The sequence below is a fragment of the Sebastes umbrosus genome, chromosome 12 (genome assembly GCF_015220745.1).
Source record: "Sebastes umbrosus isolate fSebUmb1 chromosome 12, fSebUmb1.pri, whole genome shotgun sequence".
Classification (NCBI taxonomy): Eukaryota; Metazoa; Chordata; class Actinopteri; order Perciformes; family Sebastidae; genus Sebastes; species Sebastes umbrosus.
In genome coordinates this window covers 6,234,667-6,254,262 of record NC_051280.1, presented here as the reverse complement: position 1 = coordinate 6,254,262, position 19,596 = coordinate 6,234,667, and the positions used below count along the sequence as shown (strand labels likewise).

The window sequence follows — 19,596 nt, the reverse complement described above, 5'->3', positions numbered from 1 at the left end:
CTCAACACCTTCACGATGCTAAATTGCGAAGCTTTTGTGTTTTCGTGAAACGGCGTTCTTGTGGCGGCGCGGCGAATTCTGATGTTTCGCCATGACACAGGAGGCTGTTGTAACTTGACTTTACATAGTCCGATCTGCCCCAAATTTCACAAGTTGGATAATAGTCCAGGCCTGAAGACATATATATGCAATTATGAGTGAAAGTCATAGCGCCCCCTACAGGAAACAGGAAGTTGTTGTAAATTGACTATACATTGTCCAATCTTCCCCAAATTTGACATGTTTTATAAGAGTCCAGGCCTGAAGACATATACGTGGTATTATGAGTGAAAGTCATAGCGCCACCTACTGACAACAGGAAATGGTTGTATACTGCCAGCCACCCTCATAGAAGTGCTGTAAAGGACGCCCCACATATTCTCACAGTTCATTTCCAGCGCCAGATGCTCCAAGCAGAAAATTCACTCTAACTGTTGCGTGCAGTTTCCGATTTTCACGGGAATGCACGACAGCGGGTATCCCGACGTGCGCGTTCCCCAGACGTGCCCGCGGGGGCGAGGGCCCGTTCATCGCTGCTTGCAGCTTTAATTAGGGCCCGAGCACGAAAGTGCCAGGACCCCAACGGTGTCCTGGCACGAAGTGCAAGGAAACCGATTGTTTTTCTAAGGATTATTATTATTATTTTTCTGCTGGAATATCGCGTTTTTGAGGCCTTTCCCATCCCCAAAAACTCACCAAAAGTGGACTATGCGTCAGAACTGGTGGGAAATTCAAAGTTCTGTAGTGACCCGGCTCGGGTGTCTCCAGGGGGCGAGATAGCGCCCCCTAATGTAGGCAGTTTTTCAGAAAAAGTTTCTTCGATCTTCACGAAATTCAAGTATGTCATTGCTCACATCCTCATACCCGGATTAAATATTTTTGAGATTTCTTCAGCCAACAGGAAGTCAGCCATGTTGGACTTCCTGCGTTTTTTTAAAATGTACGAACGCATATTTGAAGACTGAAGGATTTCCAAAAAATTATGAAACTTTACACGCACATCCAAACTAGTAATTACTTTATTTAAGTGGTAAAATTTTGCATGGGCGTGGCACGTTGGCTCTCTAGCGCCCCCTTATGTCTTGTTTCTTGTGAACATACCTTTAGGTACTCGGATACGCATGAAACTTGGCAATATGATGGACACCTGTGAACTTTATGTAAATATACAGCCATTAGGTTCAGTGTGTTTAGCGGGCTCTCTAGCGCCCCCTAACGCGTGGAAGGCCGTAGTTTGGTCAAAGTTGATCCGATATTCATGAAATTTGGTAGGCATATCCCACCCATTATTTCAGACATATTCCTCATCGGGTTTCATTAGCTCCGCCCACCGGGAAGTCGGCCATATTGAATTTTGTGCGTTTTTCATGTATTTTATGCATACTTTTACGAACTCCTCCTAGAGCGTTTATCGGATCCGCGTCAAATTTGGGTGGTATAATCCACCCACTACTGTGATGCTAAATTGCGAAGGGATTTTTGATCGCTCGCACGGTGATGTCATACGTCATGTGCGAAGACGCCATTTTGTCTCTTTTTAGGTATGGAACTTTGCGATACTCCTCCTAGCGGATTCAAGCGATCCATCTCAAAGTTGGGCAGCAGAATCTCAACACCTTTACGATGCTAAATTGCGAAGCTTTTGTGTTTTCGTGAAACGGCGTTCTTGTGGCGGCGCGGCGAATTCTGATGTTTCGCCATGACACAGGAGGCTGTTGTAACTTGACTTTACATAGTCCGATCTGCCCCAAATTTCACAAGCTGGATAATAGTCCAGGCCTGAAGACATATATGTGCCATTATGAGTGAAAGTCATAGCGCCCCCTACAGGAAACATGAAATTGTTGTAAATTGTCTATACATTGTCCAATCTTCCCCAAACATGACATGTTTTATAAGGGTCCCAGCCTGAAGACATATACGTGGTATTATGCGTGATAGTCATAGCGCCCTCTACAGGAAAGAGGAAGTTGTTGTAAATTGACTATACATTGTCCAATATTCCCCAAATTTGACATGTTTTATAAGAGTCTCGGCCTGAAGACATATACGTGGTATTATGAGTGAAAGTCATAGCGCCACCTACTGACAACAGGAAATGGTCGTATACTGCCAGCCAACCTCATAGAAGTGCTTTAAAGGACGCCCCACATGTTCTCACAGTTCATTTCCATCGCCACATGCTCCAAGTAGAAAATTCACTCTAACTGTTGCGTGCAGTTTCCGACTTTCACGGGAATGAACGACAGCGGGTACCCCGACATGCGCGTTCCCCAGACGTGCCCGCGGGGGCGAGGGCCCGTTCATCGCTGCTTGCAGCTTTAATTATTATTATTATTATTATTTTTCCGCGCGGAGATTGCCTTTTTGGGACCTTTCCCATCCCCAAAAACTCACCAAAAGTGGACTATGCGTCAGATCTGGCGCGAACTCCAATGTTCTGGAGTGACCCGGCTCGGGTGTCGCCAGGGGGTGAGATAGCGCCCCCTAATGTAGGCAGTTTTTCAGAGAAGTTTCTTCGATCTTCACGAAATTCAAGTATGTCATTGCTCACATCCTCATACCTGGATTAAATATTTTTCAGATTTTTTCGGCCAACAGGAAGTCAGCCATGTTGGACTTCCTGCGTTTTTTTTAAATTTACGAACGCATATTTGAAGACTTTAGGATGCACAAAAAATTATGAAACTTTACACGCACATCCAAACTAGAAATTACTTTATTTTAGTGGTGAAATTTTGCTTGGGCGTGGCACGTTGGCTCTCTAGTGCCCCCTTATGTCTTGTTTCTTGTGAACATACCTTTAGGTACTCGGATACGCATGAAACTTGGCAATATGATGGACACCTGTGAACTTTATGTAAATATACAGCCATTAGGTTCAGTGTGTTTAGCGGGCTCTCTAGCGCCCCCTAACGCGTGGAAGACCGTAGTTTGGTCAAAGTTGATCCGATATTCATGAAATTTGGTAGGCATATCCCACTCAATATTTCGGACATATTCTTCATCGGGTTTCATTAGCTCCGCCCACCCGGAAGTCGGCCATATTGGAATATGTGCGTTTTTCATGTATTTTATGCATACTTTTACGAACTCCTCCTAGAGCGTTTATCGGATCCGCGTCAAATTTGGGTGGTATAATCCACCCACTACTGTGATGCTAAATTGCGAAGGGATTTTTGATCGCTCGCACGGTGATGTCATACGTCATGTGCGAAGACGCCATTTTGTCACTTTTTAGGTATGGAACTTTGCGATACTCCTCCTAGAGGATTCAAGCGATCCATCTCAAAGTTGGGCAGCAGAATCTCAACACCTTCACGATGCTAAATTGCGAAGCTTTTGTGTTTTCGTGAAACGGCGTTCTTGTGGCGGCGCGGCGAATTCTGATGTTTCGCCATGACACAGGAGGCTGTTGTAACTTGACTTTACATAGTCCGATCTGCCCCAAACTTCACAAGCTGGATAATAGTCCAGGCCTGAAGACATATATGTAACATTATGAGTGAAAGTCATAGCGCCCCCTACAGGAAACAGCAAGTTGTTGTAAATTGACTATACATTGTCAAATCTTCCCCAAATTTGATATATTTTATAAGAGACCCGTCCTGAAGACATATACATGGTATTATGAGTGATAGTCATAGCGCCCCCTACTGGCAACAGGAAGTTGTAGTAAATTGACTATTTATTGTCCAATCTTCCCCAAATTTGACATGTTTTATAAGAGTCCAGGCCTGAAGACATATATATGCAATTATGAGTGAAAGTCATAGCGCCCCCTACAGGAAACAGGAAATTGTTGTAAATTGACTATACATTGTCCAATCTTCCCCAAATTTGACATGTTTTATAAGAGACCCGTCCTGAAGACATATACATGGTATTATGCGTAATAGTCATAGCGCCCCCTACTGGCAACAGGAAGTTGTAGTAAATTGACCATGTATTGTCCAATCTTCCCCAAATTTGACGTTTTAAAAGAATCTTGGCCTGAAGACATGTACGTGGTATTATGAGTGAAAGTCATAGCGCCACCTACTGACAACAGGAAATGGTTGTATACTGCCAGCCACCCTCATAGAAGTGCTTTAAAGGACGCCCCACATGTTCTCACAGTTCATTTCCAGCGCCACATGCTCCAAGCAGAAAATTCACTCTAACTGTTGCGTGCAGTTTCCGACTTTCACGGGAATGCACGACAGCGGGTACCCCGACGTGCGCGTTCCCCAGACGTGCCCGCGGGGGCGAGGGCCCGTTCATCGCTGCTTGCAGCTTTAATTCTTTATGTAATAGTTTATGTATGTGATCTTAATGTGTGTCGGATAATGCAGTGGGTTAGAAAAGGCCCGAGCATGAAAGTGCCAGGACCCCAACGGTGTCCTGGCACGAAAGTGCAAGGAAACCTATTGTTTTTCTAAGGATTATTATTTTTCCACGCGGAGATTGCCTTTTTGGGACCTTAGCCATCCCCAAAAACTCACCAAAAGTGGAATATGCATCAGAACTGGTGGGAAATTCAATGTTCTGGAGTGATTGGGCTCGGGTGTCACCAGCGGGCGAGATAGCGCCCCCTAATGTAGGCAGTTTTTCAGAGAAAGTTTCTTCGATCTTCACGAAATTCATGTATGTCATAACTCACGCCCTCATACCTGGATTAAATATTTTTGAGATTTTTTCGGCCAACAGGAAGTCAGCCATGTTGGACTTCCTGCGTTTTTTTTAAATTTACGAACACATGTTTGAGGACTTTAGGATGCACAAAAAATTATGAAACTTTACACACACATCCAAACTAGTATTTACTTTATTTTAGTAGTGAAATTTTGCTTGGGCGTGGCATGTTGGCTCTCTAGCGCCCCCTTATGTCTTTTATCCTTTGAACATGCCTTTGACGCCCTTGGGATACTCGAAAACTCATGAAAGTTGTCAAAAAGATGAACACCTGTGAACTTTACGTGAACGTACAGTTTTTGGGTTCAGCGTGTTTAGTGGGCTCTATAGCGCCCCCTAATGCGTGGGAGGCCGTAGTTTGGTCAAAGTTGATCCTATATTCATAAAATTTGGTAGGTACATCCTGCTCATTATTGCTAACATATTCCTCATCGGGTTTCATTAGCTCCGCCCACCCGGAAGTCGGCCATATTGGAATATGTGCGTTTTTCATGTATTTTATGCATACTTTTACGAACTCCTCCTAGAGAGTTTATCAGATCTGCGTCAAATTTGAGTGGTATAACCCTCAAACTACTGTGATGCTAAATTGCGAAGGAATTTTTGATCACTCGAACTGTGATATCATACGTGATGTGCGAAGACGCCATTTTGTCACTTTTTAGGTATGGAACTTTGCGATACTCCTCCTAGAGGATACAAGCGATCCATCTCAAAGTTGGGCAGCAGAATCTCAACACCTTCATGATACTAAATTGCGAAGCTTTTTCGTGAAACGGCGTTCTTGTGGCGGCGCGGCGAATTTTGATGTTTCGCCATGACACAGGATGCTGTTGTAACTTGACTTTACATAGTCCGATCTGCCCCAAATTTCACAAGCTGGATAAGAGTCCCGGCCTGAAGACATATATATGCCATTATGTGTGAAAGTCATAGCGCCCCCTACAGGAAACAGGAAATTGTTGTAAATTGACTATACATTGTCCAATCTTCCCCAAATTTGACATGTTTTATAAGAGTCCAGGCCTGAAGACATATACGTGGTATTATGAGTGAAAGTCATAGCGCCACCTACTGACAACAGGAAATGGTTGTATACTGCCAGCCACCCTCAAGCTTTTGTGTTTTCGTGAAACGGCGTTCTTGTGGCGGCGCGTTGAATTTTGATGTTTCGCCAAGACACAGGAGGCTGTTGTAACTTGACTTTAGGCCGTAGTTTGGTCAAAGTTGTTCCTATATTCATGAAATTTGGTATGCATATCCCACTCATTATTTCAAACATATTCCTCAATGGGTTTCATTAGCTCCGCCCACCCGGAAGTCGGCCATATTGAATTTTGTGTTTTTCATGTAATTTATGTATTTTATGCATACTTTTACGAACTCCTCCTAGAGACTTAACCCGATCAACTTCAAATTTGGTCAGTAGTATCTTAAGACCTTTGTGATGAAAAGTTATCCAAAGATTAAAAAGTTATCGAACTATGTTGCCGTGGCGTGGCGGCGAATAACCGCCTTTCGCCAAAAAACAGGAAGTTGTTGTAAATTGACTATACATAGTCCAATCTGCTCCAAACTTCACAAGCTGGATAATAGTCCAGGCCTGAAGACATATATGTGGTATTATGAGTGAACGTCATAGCGCCCCCTACAGGAAACAGGAAGTTGTTGTAAATTGACTATACATAGTCCAATCTGCTCCAAACTTCACAAGCTGGATAATAGTCCAGGCCTGAAGACATATATGTGGTATTATGAGTGAACGTCATAGCGCCCCCTACAGGAAACAGGAAGTTGTTGTAAATTGACTATACATTGTCCAATCTTCCCCAAATTTGACATGTTTTAAAAGAGTCTTGGCCTGAAGACATGTACGTGCCTGGACCCCCATGGCCCGCCCCTAACGCCGACACTGCTGACCAGACGAAGGTCTCCCATGAATCAATGCTGATTCTAGTGTTGGCTTTTCCTGCCTCAGCCTCCCGCCCGCGGCCGGAGGGAACAGGGGATCTCAGAGTTTTGGTCGGAGACGATAACCTTTCTCTCTGTGGAGCCCCGTCACTTCACAAGACACGGAAAACCTCTGTTGGTCTGGAGGAGCTGCAGCAGTTATTTCTGCACAAACGTCCACTGTACATTCACTAAATATTGTCAGAGCTAAACTAACTCTTCTGCAGTGTGTAGTGTGCGCGCATGCATGTGAGAGTGGAGCGAAAGAGTGAGAACAAGCGCGGTGTGTGAGTGAGGGCAGGCAAAGCAGGCAGAGGAGCAAAGGAGCAGAGACTCTGGTCCTGGAGACCAAAGCTACGGTCTCTGACCGCAGCCAACACTGTTTAACAGACGGGCTTCACTATATAGAACTTTGTGGTTTTGGTGCTTCCGTGTAGTTTCTGTTGGAGTCTTGTCTGAACAGCGTAGCCACACGTGAGCGCGCATGAGACACCGACCCGCAATGATTTACACGTGTAAGAAGTTACAAACAGTCCCTTTAACTTTTATTAATGATACTATTAAAGTCAGAGAGAGACGGAGAGTCTGTCTGTCAGCAACAAACACGTTTTACATTATTTATCGTCATTTCCATTCAGTCACATGTGAGGCTGATAATTCCTGAACGTCGGGTTTGATATGAGTTATATCATTTACATTTTCCCTGAAACATTCAGCCTAATAATTTGGTCTCCAGGACCATAGTCTCTGCTGTACTCTGCTCCTCTGAACTGCCTGCCTTCACTCAGCTGTATATTGTACTTATTATTCACATATACTTATAGGCAGGGTCTGAAATTAGCAACCGCCACCCGCCAAATGCAGGTAAATTGTTGGCGGGTAAAATTGGCAGGCCATCCGCCATTTTGGCAGACAGTAAAAAATGTTAGGGGAGGGAATAGAGAACAGACTCCTTATTTTCTGATTCCTTGGTATCTCAAGCCTCCGTGACTACTGATTCCTCTGTATTGATGCCCTTCCACAGTAACGCGTGCACAATGACGCATAAGCACATTGTATCATGTTGCTGTTTGTTTTGGACCGGAGACACTGCCTGAGGGACGCACCCTGTTTTTTCCTTGATAATGCAACACTGTGAACAACAAACCTGTTGGCCAGGAGGAGAGTTAGTAATGTTACCTGTTAGCAGCCGGTGGGCAGCACAGTCCTGCTTGGTTAAATAACAGATCTACTAATGTTAATGGAGGTGCCGTTAGGCACATTAGGCATTAGGCAGTTGTTATTATTATGTGGCGTTCAAACTCAAGCTCAGGAAAAATGACTATTGGTAAATTACGTTATCGTCTTGTTCAAATGTAACCTCGTAAAATTATGTTTTTGGCGAGAAACTTGAATAAATCCAGTTGTTTGAAGGAGATGTTTTCACAGCAATATAAAATAGATAATAGAGAGGGAATTACAGTATGACCTGTTTAACATCCTAACACTAGCTCTCAACAGCTTGCCAAGATTTTTCTAATCAAAGCAAATATTTAAATAATCATAATCATTTGAATTGTGTGTTTTTATGCAAACAACCCCTATAGATGACAATAACAAAGTACAGTACAGTACTGTGTACAGTACCCTCCCTGCCCCGAAAAATAGGGCTCCCCGGAAGCCACGGTGTAATTCAAATATTGTAATTTACCATGCATATAATGTTTTTTGTGTAAAATATATTGAACATTGAATGACATCAGATCTAAGATGTTATTATACCCCCGTAAGTAGTTGGGGATATATAGCGTTCCACGTGCCCTTCCGTCCGTCCGCCCGTTCACCTGTCACATTTTCGTGTCCGGAGCAAAACTATTTAATTTAGGAACTTCAAATTTGGTATGATGGTTGACAGTGTGGTCTAGTTGTGCCTTTTGGGGGTTAGAAGTCCACGGTGCCCAAACCTTTTTTGAGTTTTTCCAAAATGGCAAAACCTTTGGTGTTACTTTAGTAGGGATCAAGCAGTGAGCGGGGGTATCTGAGCCATGCTCACTTTTGCCTTTTCTTAATTATTAAATTAGAGTCTGTAGTGACAATTATGGACAATGTTAACTATCCCAACAAAAAACTAAATGTGAAATCTCACCTTTTGCTTTGTGTTTACAGGTTTGCTGTTGTTTCATGAAAAGGTCACAATTTAGCCACATTGCTGAATTTGGTAAGTCCCAAAATGAACAACAGTGAACATCATTTTCATGTATGTTTAAATAGGAATGACAAACCCAAAATAGAAATACAGCACTTTAGAGAATAAGTTACCACAGATGTATAGGCCAATTTACTAATGTAGTATATAAATGCAATTTCAATAATTTCAGTTGAATTAGTAATGCAGTGGAAATTACATGACAGTATGAACATTTATTGGCAGGTTCACTTCATATCAGTATTTTTACATGTTTAATTTATTATTATATTTTAAGAATTATAAACACAAATCAAAAACAACTTCTTTTCACCAGAATTGTGAATCAATGAATTTGTGAATATGAATCAGATGTAAGTTAATGGCCGATTTTGCACTCCAACTAACACTACTGTTTTTATTCTTGCTTTTACTAGATCCTTTTGGATGGGCTGCCATGGCCGTGAAAAGGCCAGCCAAGTTGCGAGTTATTCTGAATTCTGATGACACCAGGAAGCTAATTCTGCCTGATGGAATACCAGAGTCAATGGTGCAGCTTATGAATGAAGTCAGGGAAGTATGTGGATTAAATGGGAATTTTAGACTGCAGTACCAAGACAGAGACTTTGGAGATGCACTAGTGAACTTGACATCTACTGCGGAACTTGAGGATTTTGCAACCGTCAAGGTCGTCCCCATAACTGATGATTGCAGCCAAGAATTTATTCTCACTTTCTGTGATGATTTAGTGTCAACTCAATCAGATGACACAGAGCTCCTGTCCACACCCTCCAGCACTGTCTCTACAAGAACTCAGATGTGGCCAAGAGAATTTCCAATACCAACATTTTCCTATGACACTGAACTGCAGTTAGGAAAGGGAAATGCCGTGTATAGGTCAAACAAGACAAGGTTGACACTGAGTTCAAAAACAAATTCAGATATTCTGGAAAAGGTAGCTGAAGAGATATTCAAGTACAAAGCCTACCCAACAGATGCTGACTTCAGTGACATTGCCGAAACACTAATCAAGAAGCATCCATGCCTCTCTGAGCCTGGTTCGTACAACGGTTGCTACGGGTGGAAGCAGCGACTGAAGACAAAAATGTGCAACTACCGAACTCAGCTCAAGGGCATCGGGTGTTCTGAATTACTTGCAAATTCATTGAGGTCCAAAGCTCCAGAGGATGCATTGCCAGCAAAAAAAGTAAAGAGACCTAGGAGAGGAGAGGCCAACCACATACCTGACATTCCAACTGGAGAGACCCCTGAAAAATTAGAAAATGAGAGACTGACACTTTTAAGCGAAGTGAAGAAGCGAAACAACCGTGCAGTGATAAAGGACAAAATGGACAAGACTTTTCACTACGAAGACAGGACGTTGTGGGAAAGGAATCAGGAGTGGAAGAGATGAAAGAGAGATGGCCTGCATTGTTCACAATGGATGAGGTAAGTAACTTCAGTGGTGGCCTGTATAGTAAATAATATTATCCCCTATCATAAGAAACCTGCTAAGAAATGGAGCTGAACCAATTTAAAATGCATGTTTTGGCCCTTGATATCAAAAATAAAATCTCATGCACCACACAGCTGTAATGTAACATGTAGTGCAAGAACATTTGCATGTGCTATTTTGTTTTTTAAAGGTCAATGCTGAATTCATGAGGATCACAACTGTTCCACTTCAACCGCGATTCCTGGCTTCCTTGGACAAGCACCACAGCAAGCTGATTGACATCATCAGAAACAAGGGAGGAGTTGTCAGGGAGAAGACCCGGAACATACTGAAAGTTCTTGATCAAGTATGTACTGGTACATACAATACATAAACATTTGCCTTATATCACATAAATAGTAACATTGTAAATAGAAGCAATAGTGCTCATCTTGTCAACACATTTGATTGTGGAGTTAGATTACACGTTGGAAGATGTACTACGTTTGTCTTCTCAGTTTGACAGGCCTTATAACTGGTTTGCTCAAAGCATTTGTAAATCACAATTACTGTAACTCCCATTTTTGCATTGTGCAGTGTTTGAATCTTCAGGTTGCATCTTCAAGTTGAAAAATTGGAAAGTATAGTTTTGCATTATGTGCGTGTGTTTGTGCTCTCACCTAGAGCCTCGAGGTGAATCAAAAAAGAGAGTGTCTGCTGAAGTGCCTTATTCTGTACCTTGGGGAAGATGTGGACAAACTTATCAAGGAGTATCTGGTAAGTAGTTTTGCATGAATCACTTAAGCTATACACAAGATAAAACATTGAATATTCAAACTTTAAAGCTCATATACATGGTGTCAGTTCCTATAAAAATACTCAAGCGTATCGTACATTCATGTACTGTACATTTGACTGCGTATAATTATTGTGGAGTTCTCTGCCCCCCCAGTGGTCATTAATCATCACAATTTTTTTTAAATTGAATATGTCTAACACAACGACTTAAGTCTCTGTGCTGGTTTATATTTTATATTTTGTAAAACACTATATAGTGTGGCTATATTTGGCTGGAACCTATTCAGATATTTTAATTGCAGTGTGAAATATTTGTCACTTCAGAGCAGCAGCAGAAGTGCAGATGGAGTAGCGAAAAGCCTGGACATAAAATGGATATTATATCCAAATATTGGATTGTGGAAAGTGTCTGAAGATTCTGAAATTAATGAAAATATGAAGACACAAGGCAGTTGTATCTTTTAACATTATAGTGAATCTTATAGTAGTATGTATGCTACTGTATTGTACTATTTAAGATGTTATAACTTTTTGGATATAGCTTTTATTAATACGTGTACCAATGCTTTATTTGCGATAAAGTCAAATGTTTGCTATGAGGAAAATATTTGGAGGAGCTGCCATTAAATCTGCTGGACTTTGCAAGTCATTAACATTTTCGCATCACTAGAACCCCAATTTAAGTTTTTTATTGAGATTTGATTGAGAGAATTGTTTGTATAGATATTTTCTTGTATTGGTACATCAGTCAGTGGTTTCATCAGAATCGTTTTCTCATAAATGTCTTGTTTTTTATCAGGTTGTGCAGAAGGATGAAGCTGAAACCGAGCTTGAGAGGTGTACAATGGCAGTGTTTGTCATCAGGGAGGAGGAGGATCCTCTCCAGCCACCACATGACATTGGGATTGTTCTTGAAGGTGTAGAAGTCCTTAATGAGTTGCCATCGGTCGCACATGCATGTGCCATGTTATTTGGCTTCATCTATGCTCTAAACTTGAGCTATCCAGGTGAGCTCAAATACACTTTTGATGCACTACAGAAAATATTCATGGAGATAGAGCCAAAGAAAATGACACGCAAAGTGTGCAGTCTGAGTGTCAAGCTCTAAATACTGGATCAATCAAGAAAGACATTTGGATACAGCATGTTTTTTGTTCTGTTTTATAGCTTGTATTCAAATACATTCCAAGATGATGGAAGAGTTTCATTGTTAATTGTAAATAAGAGAGAGAAACAGACTTTAATTCAAAACTGGCTCCAGAGGATGCATTGCCAGCAAAAAAAAAGTGGAAAGGCCAACGACATACCTAACAGAGACTGTCACTTTTAAGTGATGTGAAGAAGCGAAACAACTGTGCAGTGATAAAGGACAAAATGGACAAGACTTTTTCACTGCAAAGACAGGACATTATGGGAAAGGAATCAGGAGTGGAAGAGTTGAAAGATAGATGGCCTTAATTTCAGATTTTCCCTGTTAACAGAATTATTTCTGTGGTATAAATATTGTGGCACTGTTATTAACACTGAAATGTGAATAATGCTAAATTCACAATGACCAGCAATTCAGTACTAGTAATGGTAATGTTCTTAAACTGACTTATGCACAAAAGAGCAAGCTTTGTTCATAGATTGCACCCCCAGCAATTGAACTGCACTTTTCCTTGGTTGTTTTTTTGGGTCTCTTGATCTCACATTTGTAATGGTTCAAAATAATGTGACATTCATACATTCTGGTCATTTTATCAAAGGATAGTTAAGTTTTAACACTGTTAGAATCTATTTTTACACTTCTTAATGGCTATTACATTACATATCTCAGGTTCTAAAGGAGAGATGTACAAACCCGTTTCACATGTTAAGATATCTGTGGTTAAGGTTACAGAAAGGTTGCATAAGGTTTAAAAAACATTGAAAAGATCATGATTTATTTGATTTTATAGTTACTATGTATTTTCCTCAAGTGTTGAGTATACTTGCTAGCTTTATTGGCCGCACAATTCATTGTGGGTTTCCTTTTTTGGGGGTTTTTTTTTTTTCTTTTTTTTAGTACATAACAGAAAAGGTGATGCATATTTTAAAAAGACATCACAATAAACATTTAGATATTTGAAGAGAATATTCCTGTCTTTATTAATAGTAAACTAAACTAAACATTGTCTGTAACAAAATGTTTTTTGAATTTGATCTTATGTGAAAATTCTACTAGCTTTTGTTTATGTGAAAATGTAAGTTGTAAAAAAGCAAAAAATGCTATTATATTGACACAGATAAAGTATCATTTTGGCTTGCAACTAAAGAAAATATATTGATTAAGGTAAATTAAAATTTTAGTTTGTTTGTACTGAATCAGAAATTTGACTTGAGAAAACTTAATAAAATTAGATGTAACAAATTAACTTGATTTTTTTAAGTTAATCCAAAGTAAAATTCTAAGTTGTAACAAAGTAATAAATTGCATGTAACAAATTAAAGCATTTTAATTAGTTTATTCCAAAGTAAAACTCTACTTGGATGTAATGGTAAATATTAGTTTTTTCCAAATTGAAAAATTAAGTTGTAACAAAGTAAAAAAATAGTTTATGGTCTTCATAATAAATAATCTTTTTACTTTGTGTGAATGTAAGTTTTTGACTTTGGCCAAACAAATATTTTGATTTATATTAAATCATAATTACGGTTTCAACCAAATCATAAATACAATTTGAGAAAAACTAATAAAATTAGATGTAACAAATTAACTTGATTTTTTTAAGTTAATCCAAAGTAACATTTTTTTCAGTGTACAGTTTGATTGTAATCTGAGTTCACATCAGTGAAAAATGTGTCTGAACTGGTCTGACAGCTTGGATCAACTTGACTGAGGTTTATTTTTAACTGTTAAGACTCAAGAGTATGACAGAGTATTAGGGCCACAATGAGGAAACAAATAAATCTTAGATTTTTAGAATAAAGTCATACGTTTACGAGAAAAAAGTCGTAATATTACGAGAAAAAAGTCATAAGTTTAGGTTAAAAAGTCATAATATGAGAAAAAAAGTTGTAATATTATGAGATTAAAGTTAAAAGATTAGAGATATTTGGGTAGCTGGTTTTGCCACACCTGATGTGTTTAGTTTATGCTTCACATAGACAAGGTCTTGCATGCAAACTAACCATCTTTTCTAACCCACTGCATTATCTGACACACATTAAGATCAAATACATAAAGTTGAATTAGTTTTAAATATAAACATACACATTCTCAACCCCCACATCACACCCCCCTTTGTCCTTTCTGAGCACATTTGCTCCAAAAAAACAAAGAGGCAAGGAAATAACATCTAACTTGTGCGTGCAGTGTCCGATGGTCACTGAAATGTACGGGTGTGTCGACCGGCGTCTCGCCAGTACCCCTGACGTGCGGGAAGGTGCGAGGGCCCGTTCATCGCTGCTTGCAGCTTTAATTGAGTTATAGTGATAGCGCCACCTACTGGCAACAAGAAATGGTTGTATACTGCCACCCACCCTCATAGAAGTGCCTTTTAAGGATGCCTCACAAGTTCTCAACAGGTCATTTACAGTGCCACGCGCCCCACGCAGAAAATACCCTCTAACTGTTGCGTGCAGTGTCCGACTTTCATGGAAATGCACGGCAGCGGGTACCCCCGACGTGCGCAAAGGGGCGAGGGCCCGTTCAACGCTACTTGCAGCTTTAATTATAGTAATATTTCCCAGCTTCTTCTTTTGTGATACAAAAATTAGCCTTTTAAAACTCACGGAAGGTGCATTCAGTTTGTTTCACAGTCATCCTCTGGTTTGACCCATAATAACAGAATTGCTGGAAGATAGGAATGTCCAGAACCCCTTAACATGCTGAATAATAATAAATTTGCAACTTGATTGTGTTGTTTAAGATGAACTTTGTACACCTCTCACACAGCCAAAGAACATGACGGAAGCCTCCGGTCCTGAGGAGGACCAAACCTGCTCTCACCTTTGCTGTAGATGCTGCTGAAGTCAGCAGGCGTCTGTCCTCTGTCTCTGACTGCTGCTGAGTCCTCCTGCTGTTTGTCCCTCCCAGCAGATTTATCAATGATTCTGTCTGAAAGCACAAAACATACATGTTTGTCAGCAAATGCACTGCTGATGTCTTATAAATGAATAGACTTAGCAGGTTACAGACATAGGAATAGTCACACTAAATACAATTGAAGGCACTTGTAAGGAAAAAGGCTATAATAGACTTGTTGACACTTTTCCCTAAATGTGTGTCTGTAGCTGGCTACAAGCACAGAATGCAAACCATAACAACATGTGAGTGAAGAACAATAAAACTAATTCACTGATTTTACAATAATGTACAATGTACAAGCCTCACATGAGCAGATCAGGTCTCAGAATTAAAACAATACTGCATGAAACTGTTACTGATGATACTTTAGACAGTTGATCAGCAGTAAATTGATGTTTTTTAAGAATGCATTATAGTTCAGTTAAAAAACGGCCTATGAGCGTAATTTAACAGGTTTTCTTTTGTATTAACAGTAAAGCACTGTTTTTAGCAATAACAGGTTAATACTGTTGAAATCCTGCTGTAAAATAACAGCAAAATGTTTACAGTGTGGTCGTCCTCCTTTTGACAAAACCCCTGCCATGCTCCACTCCTCTCAACTAAAGAGCCAGGGAGGTTTTCTCTCACTAATGCATTAGACACACATTATTTTATGTAAGATTTATCATTAGCTTGTGTGAAAGAATAAATGATGAATTGATTTATATTTTAACCAAAAATATATGAACATTTTTATGTAAATACATGATATATTTGTTTTAGGTTATACTCTTATAAAAACAACCTGAAAATGTATCACAACACTCTGAATATCAAATTTAGCACCTTTAAGTCAAGATATCAGTGTAGCCTGATCTTTCTATCTATCTATCTATCTGTCTATCTATCTATCTATCTATCTATCTATCTATCTATCTGTCTATCTATCTATCTATCTATCTATCTATCTATCTATCTATCTATCTGTCTGTCTATCTATCTATCTTCTCTCTACTACTCTCTCTTTCTCGGGCACATCAAGGGCATTAGTGGTCAGGAAATTTATCTCTTAAACATTTTGCATATTATTCAAATGGATAGAAGTACAATGTTTTATAATGAACAACCACCAGCGCTGCTTACTGTAATATGGACTGAAGTTCATTGGGAAGTTACAATAAATGAGTGTAAATTAACATATTAAAGCAGGTCATTGAATGCAAGGTGCTATCAAATTCTCATGTGGTCATTAACTGATGTTTCAACTGTAAAACAAAGTCAATAATTTTTTTTTCACATTATAGATTTCTAGAATGTATGGGGGGGTTATTGTTAGAAACAACACAGTATTTCTGGATGTCATGGCACTGTGATAATTTACAATCAGCATGTTAGAATGTGAAATGGCTGTTGGCTGTTCTTAAGACCCAACATGTCTGTAATATCAATCTTTCACTGAGGCATTCTTTTAGCAGACAAATTCATGGTATGCATCAAGCAAGTTGAAATACCTTTTTGTAAACGCAGAAGCAACAGTATTGCATTTATGTAGCTAACTGCCAAAGTTTGAACAGTGTTGGTTGTTCACGTGATTTTTCTCTTTTTCTTTTTTTCCTCTGTGCTTTTCTCACTGGTTTAAAGTGGATGAGGCTTATTTGGAAAAAATAAAAAGGTGATGTCATGTATTTTCTTTACATTTGAGTTCAAATCTGATAACAAATGGGCAGTTGATTGTTTGGTCACTGTGAGTCAAATCCGATCACACCACACCCACACAGTCATGATGAAGTAGATTAGCACAGTTTCTAGGTGTTCAACTTTTTACAGTTTTTCCTCAATCGCTTTGGCTCGTTTTCCAAAACTTTTGTCTTAACTTTCTCTAAACTTTAAGTGTAATAGTCAGAGCTGTTTAATGGGACATCACAACTCTATAGCATGTCTGCTAAAGGTAGTAACACTTCATTCATGCTTCTAAACCAGTGATTGTGTCAGTATGTTGGCCGATGCCTCAAAAATTGAAAAGTTGTTTTGTCATGGTGTGAGCTGTACTGCTCATAATGTTTACATGTTTTTTCACCACGGCAGTCAACCCTGGAAATGTTTATTATATGCAAATGTCTGTTTTGTTCTACTTTTTTTTGTTGACACTCACATTTAAATATCTGGGAAAGGTCAATACTGTACTATACTGTAGTACACAGAAAAAAGGATATGCATGCACATGTGTTTGTACACAGTAAATATATTTATGTAGCAATGTGTTACATGTACTGTAAACAGAAAATACAGTGGACAGAAAGAACCTGCTGTAGTTCAGTAAAAAAACAAAACAGTAAGTAACACCATGTCATAGATATTTATGCGATAGACAGACTGACAGATTTTGATAATTGAATGGATCATTTTGCATGTGATGGCTCAAACTATGAAAGAATGTTTAGAAGTTGTGAAGAGGACAACAGTTTCACTGAGAATCAACTCATCGATTTTGATCAGTAAGATGTGCAAAGTGGTTATTGTGTAAATTGAAGAATGAATGACTGAGGAATTATAATCTGTTGTAAACAACAAACTAATTGTTCAGAGATTTGAATTTATTGTTTTGAAAAAAAATAATTTTCATTTGAGAATTGATCCGAATGATAAAAACTGGAATAATGCTTAAATGTTTTCAGGTATACACACTGTATGTTGTTGAAGACATGCTTTCAAACAGTGGAGCAAAAGGGCTTAAATCACTACACTATACGTCATATTTCTGGTTAATTCACATTTACACTTTACTGTGTATTATCTAGAGTGTCATCAAACTTCTCTTACCTGACAGCTGTAAGAAATCCATATCAACGTCAGTTCTTCGAATTTGTTTCAAAGCAATCTAGTTCAGTCCCACTGTAACTATTCTTATATAACAGTCAGATTGGATATATCCCCAAAAATATATTTCATTGAATCCTCTTTTGCTATAAAAAAAAAATAATCCTGTCAGCCTAATAGTTGCTTTAAGAAGTCTGTGATAGTAATTCATCCAACGTGAGACACACAGTGTGGTGTCAGCCAGCTGCCTTTAGAGAGCAGCAGGTAAAGGGAGGTGTGGCTTGCAGCCAGCTGCTGTTTGGCTGTCACTGAATAGCAGAAAGCAAGGAACACCTGCATGATGCTTCACACAACATCGTGCCATGTGGAGCTATGAAGTTTTTTTCCAACTTGATCACAGTGTTAAGGGTAGTTCCAACAAAATTAAAAAAAAAAAAAAAAATACATTAAAAAGAAACATATTTTCTCACTTTTCTCTCGACATTCTGGTTTGATTTGACTATAGGCTTTGAGTCATGTGCGGATTATGAGACAATGGTCCCCTGGGCACAGACATGCAAAAGGCCTCACCACCTAGGAGCAAGACACTCAGACTTTATACGAGTTTAGACTCTTTTTGTTGTTGTTTTGCTTAAATGCTGATTTTTGTGCTTCCACAAATGTAATTGTTACGGACAATACAAGAAGGCAGTTGGTATGTTTAAAGTAAAAAAAACTTTTTACAAAGTATGGCATTTTGACAGTTCTATATTTTCCTATAATGTGTTTTCTGCTAATTCTTGTGGACTCAAAAGACCTGATCTGATGATTGCAGAGACTGATGGAAGTCATTGAGCTTGAGAAGAGCAGCAGTTGGAGGTGAACATGGAGGATGAGGAAGAGGAATAATCATCTCTGATCCACAGCTCTTGTTGAAGGAATTTTCTGCACGGCTGTTGATCAGCTCATGACAGATCTGGACGTCTGTGAAGTCCACCAGGCCCTGAAGAAATACCACAAAGAAAATGTGTTGTGTGAGAACATCATACAGCTCCAAACCTCCATTGGAACATTCCATATTTACATAGAGACGATATCAGACCTTCAAACATTTCAGTTCACACCTCAGATATTATTCTAATATGTTCTCTCACAAAGACACCCCTGTTTTCACTGAATGATTTCTACAGGCGTGATGCATAGACAGACACTGAGACACTATCAAGTATCTCATACTGTTTTGCATCACACTGATAGCAGTACTTTAACTACAAAGCCTTGTGTGAGGAAGAAGAGGTCATTCTGGTAGATGAAGTTCAGCATCACAGTCCCATTTTCCAGAAAATGAAGGTTCATGTTGATGGCTGCGTGTTCTTCCTTCACACAACAGAATACCTGTGGGAAGAAGAAGATGGTGAACATTTAAATGTAAAAGCAGCTTTAATTCTTCAGCCCATGCAGAGAATTATTACACATGTATCTGTTTGTATGTAATCTAAAATGTTATATTTACCATACTGAGTGTGTCCCTGGCCTCTGCTCTTCCACTGAGGTCTTTACATGGTAATAGGATAATACCTCCTTGGCATTATCAGTATTCAGATAATCTTCTCACTTCCAATTAAGATGAAAAAAAAGCTCAAATTCTCTGTAAATGTTAAATGTGCTTTAGTCATTAATAAGGATACATGAAATTAATTTCTGTTCATC

At 39.3% G+C, this 19,596-nt stretch overlaps 1 protein-coding gene across 1 annotated transcript in view; it reads right to left on the bottom strand.

Moving 5' to 3' along the window:
* The window catches only part of gad3 (glutamate decarboxylase 3), a 53,714-nt gene extending 35,238 nt beyond the window's left edge, over positions 1-18,476 (bottom strand). The window contains exons 1-2 of the mRNA XM_037788437.1: positions 17,911-18,476; positions 15,034-15,141 (exon numbers count right to left, since the gene is read on the bottom strand). Coding sequence (XP_037644365.1) covers positions 15,034-15,141; positions 17,911-17,932 — 130 coding nt within the window. The 5' untranslated portion in view covers positions 17,933-18,476. The remainder of the gene's footprint in view (positions 1-15,033; positions 15,142-17,910) is intronic.
* Positions 18,477-19,596: the final 1,120 nt, after the last annotated feature.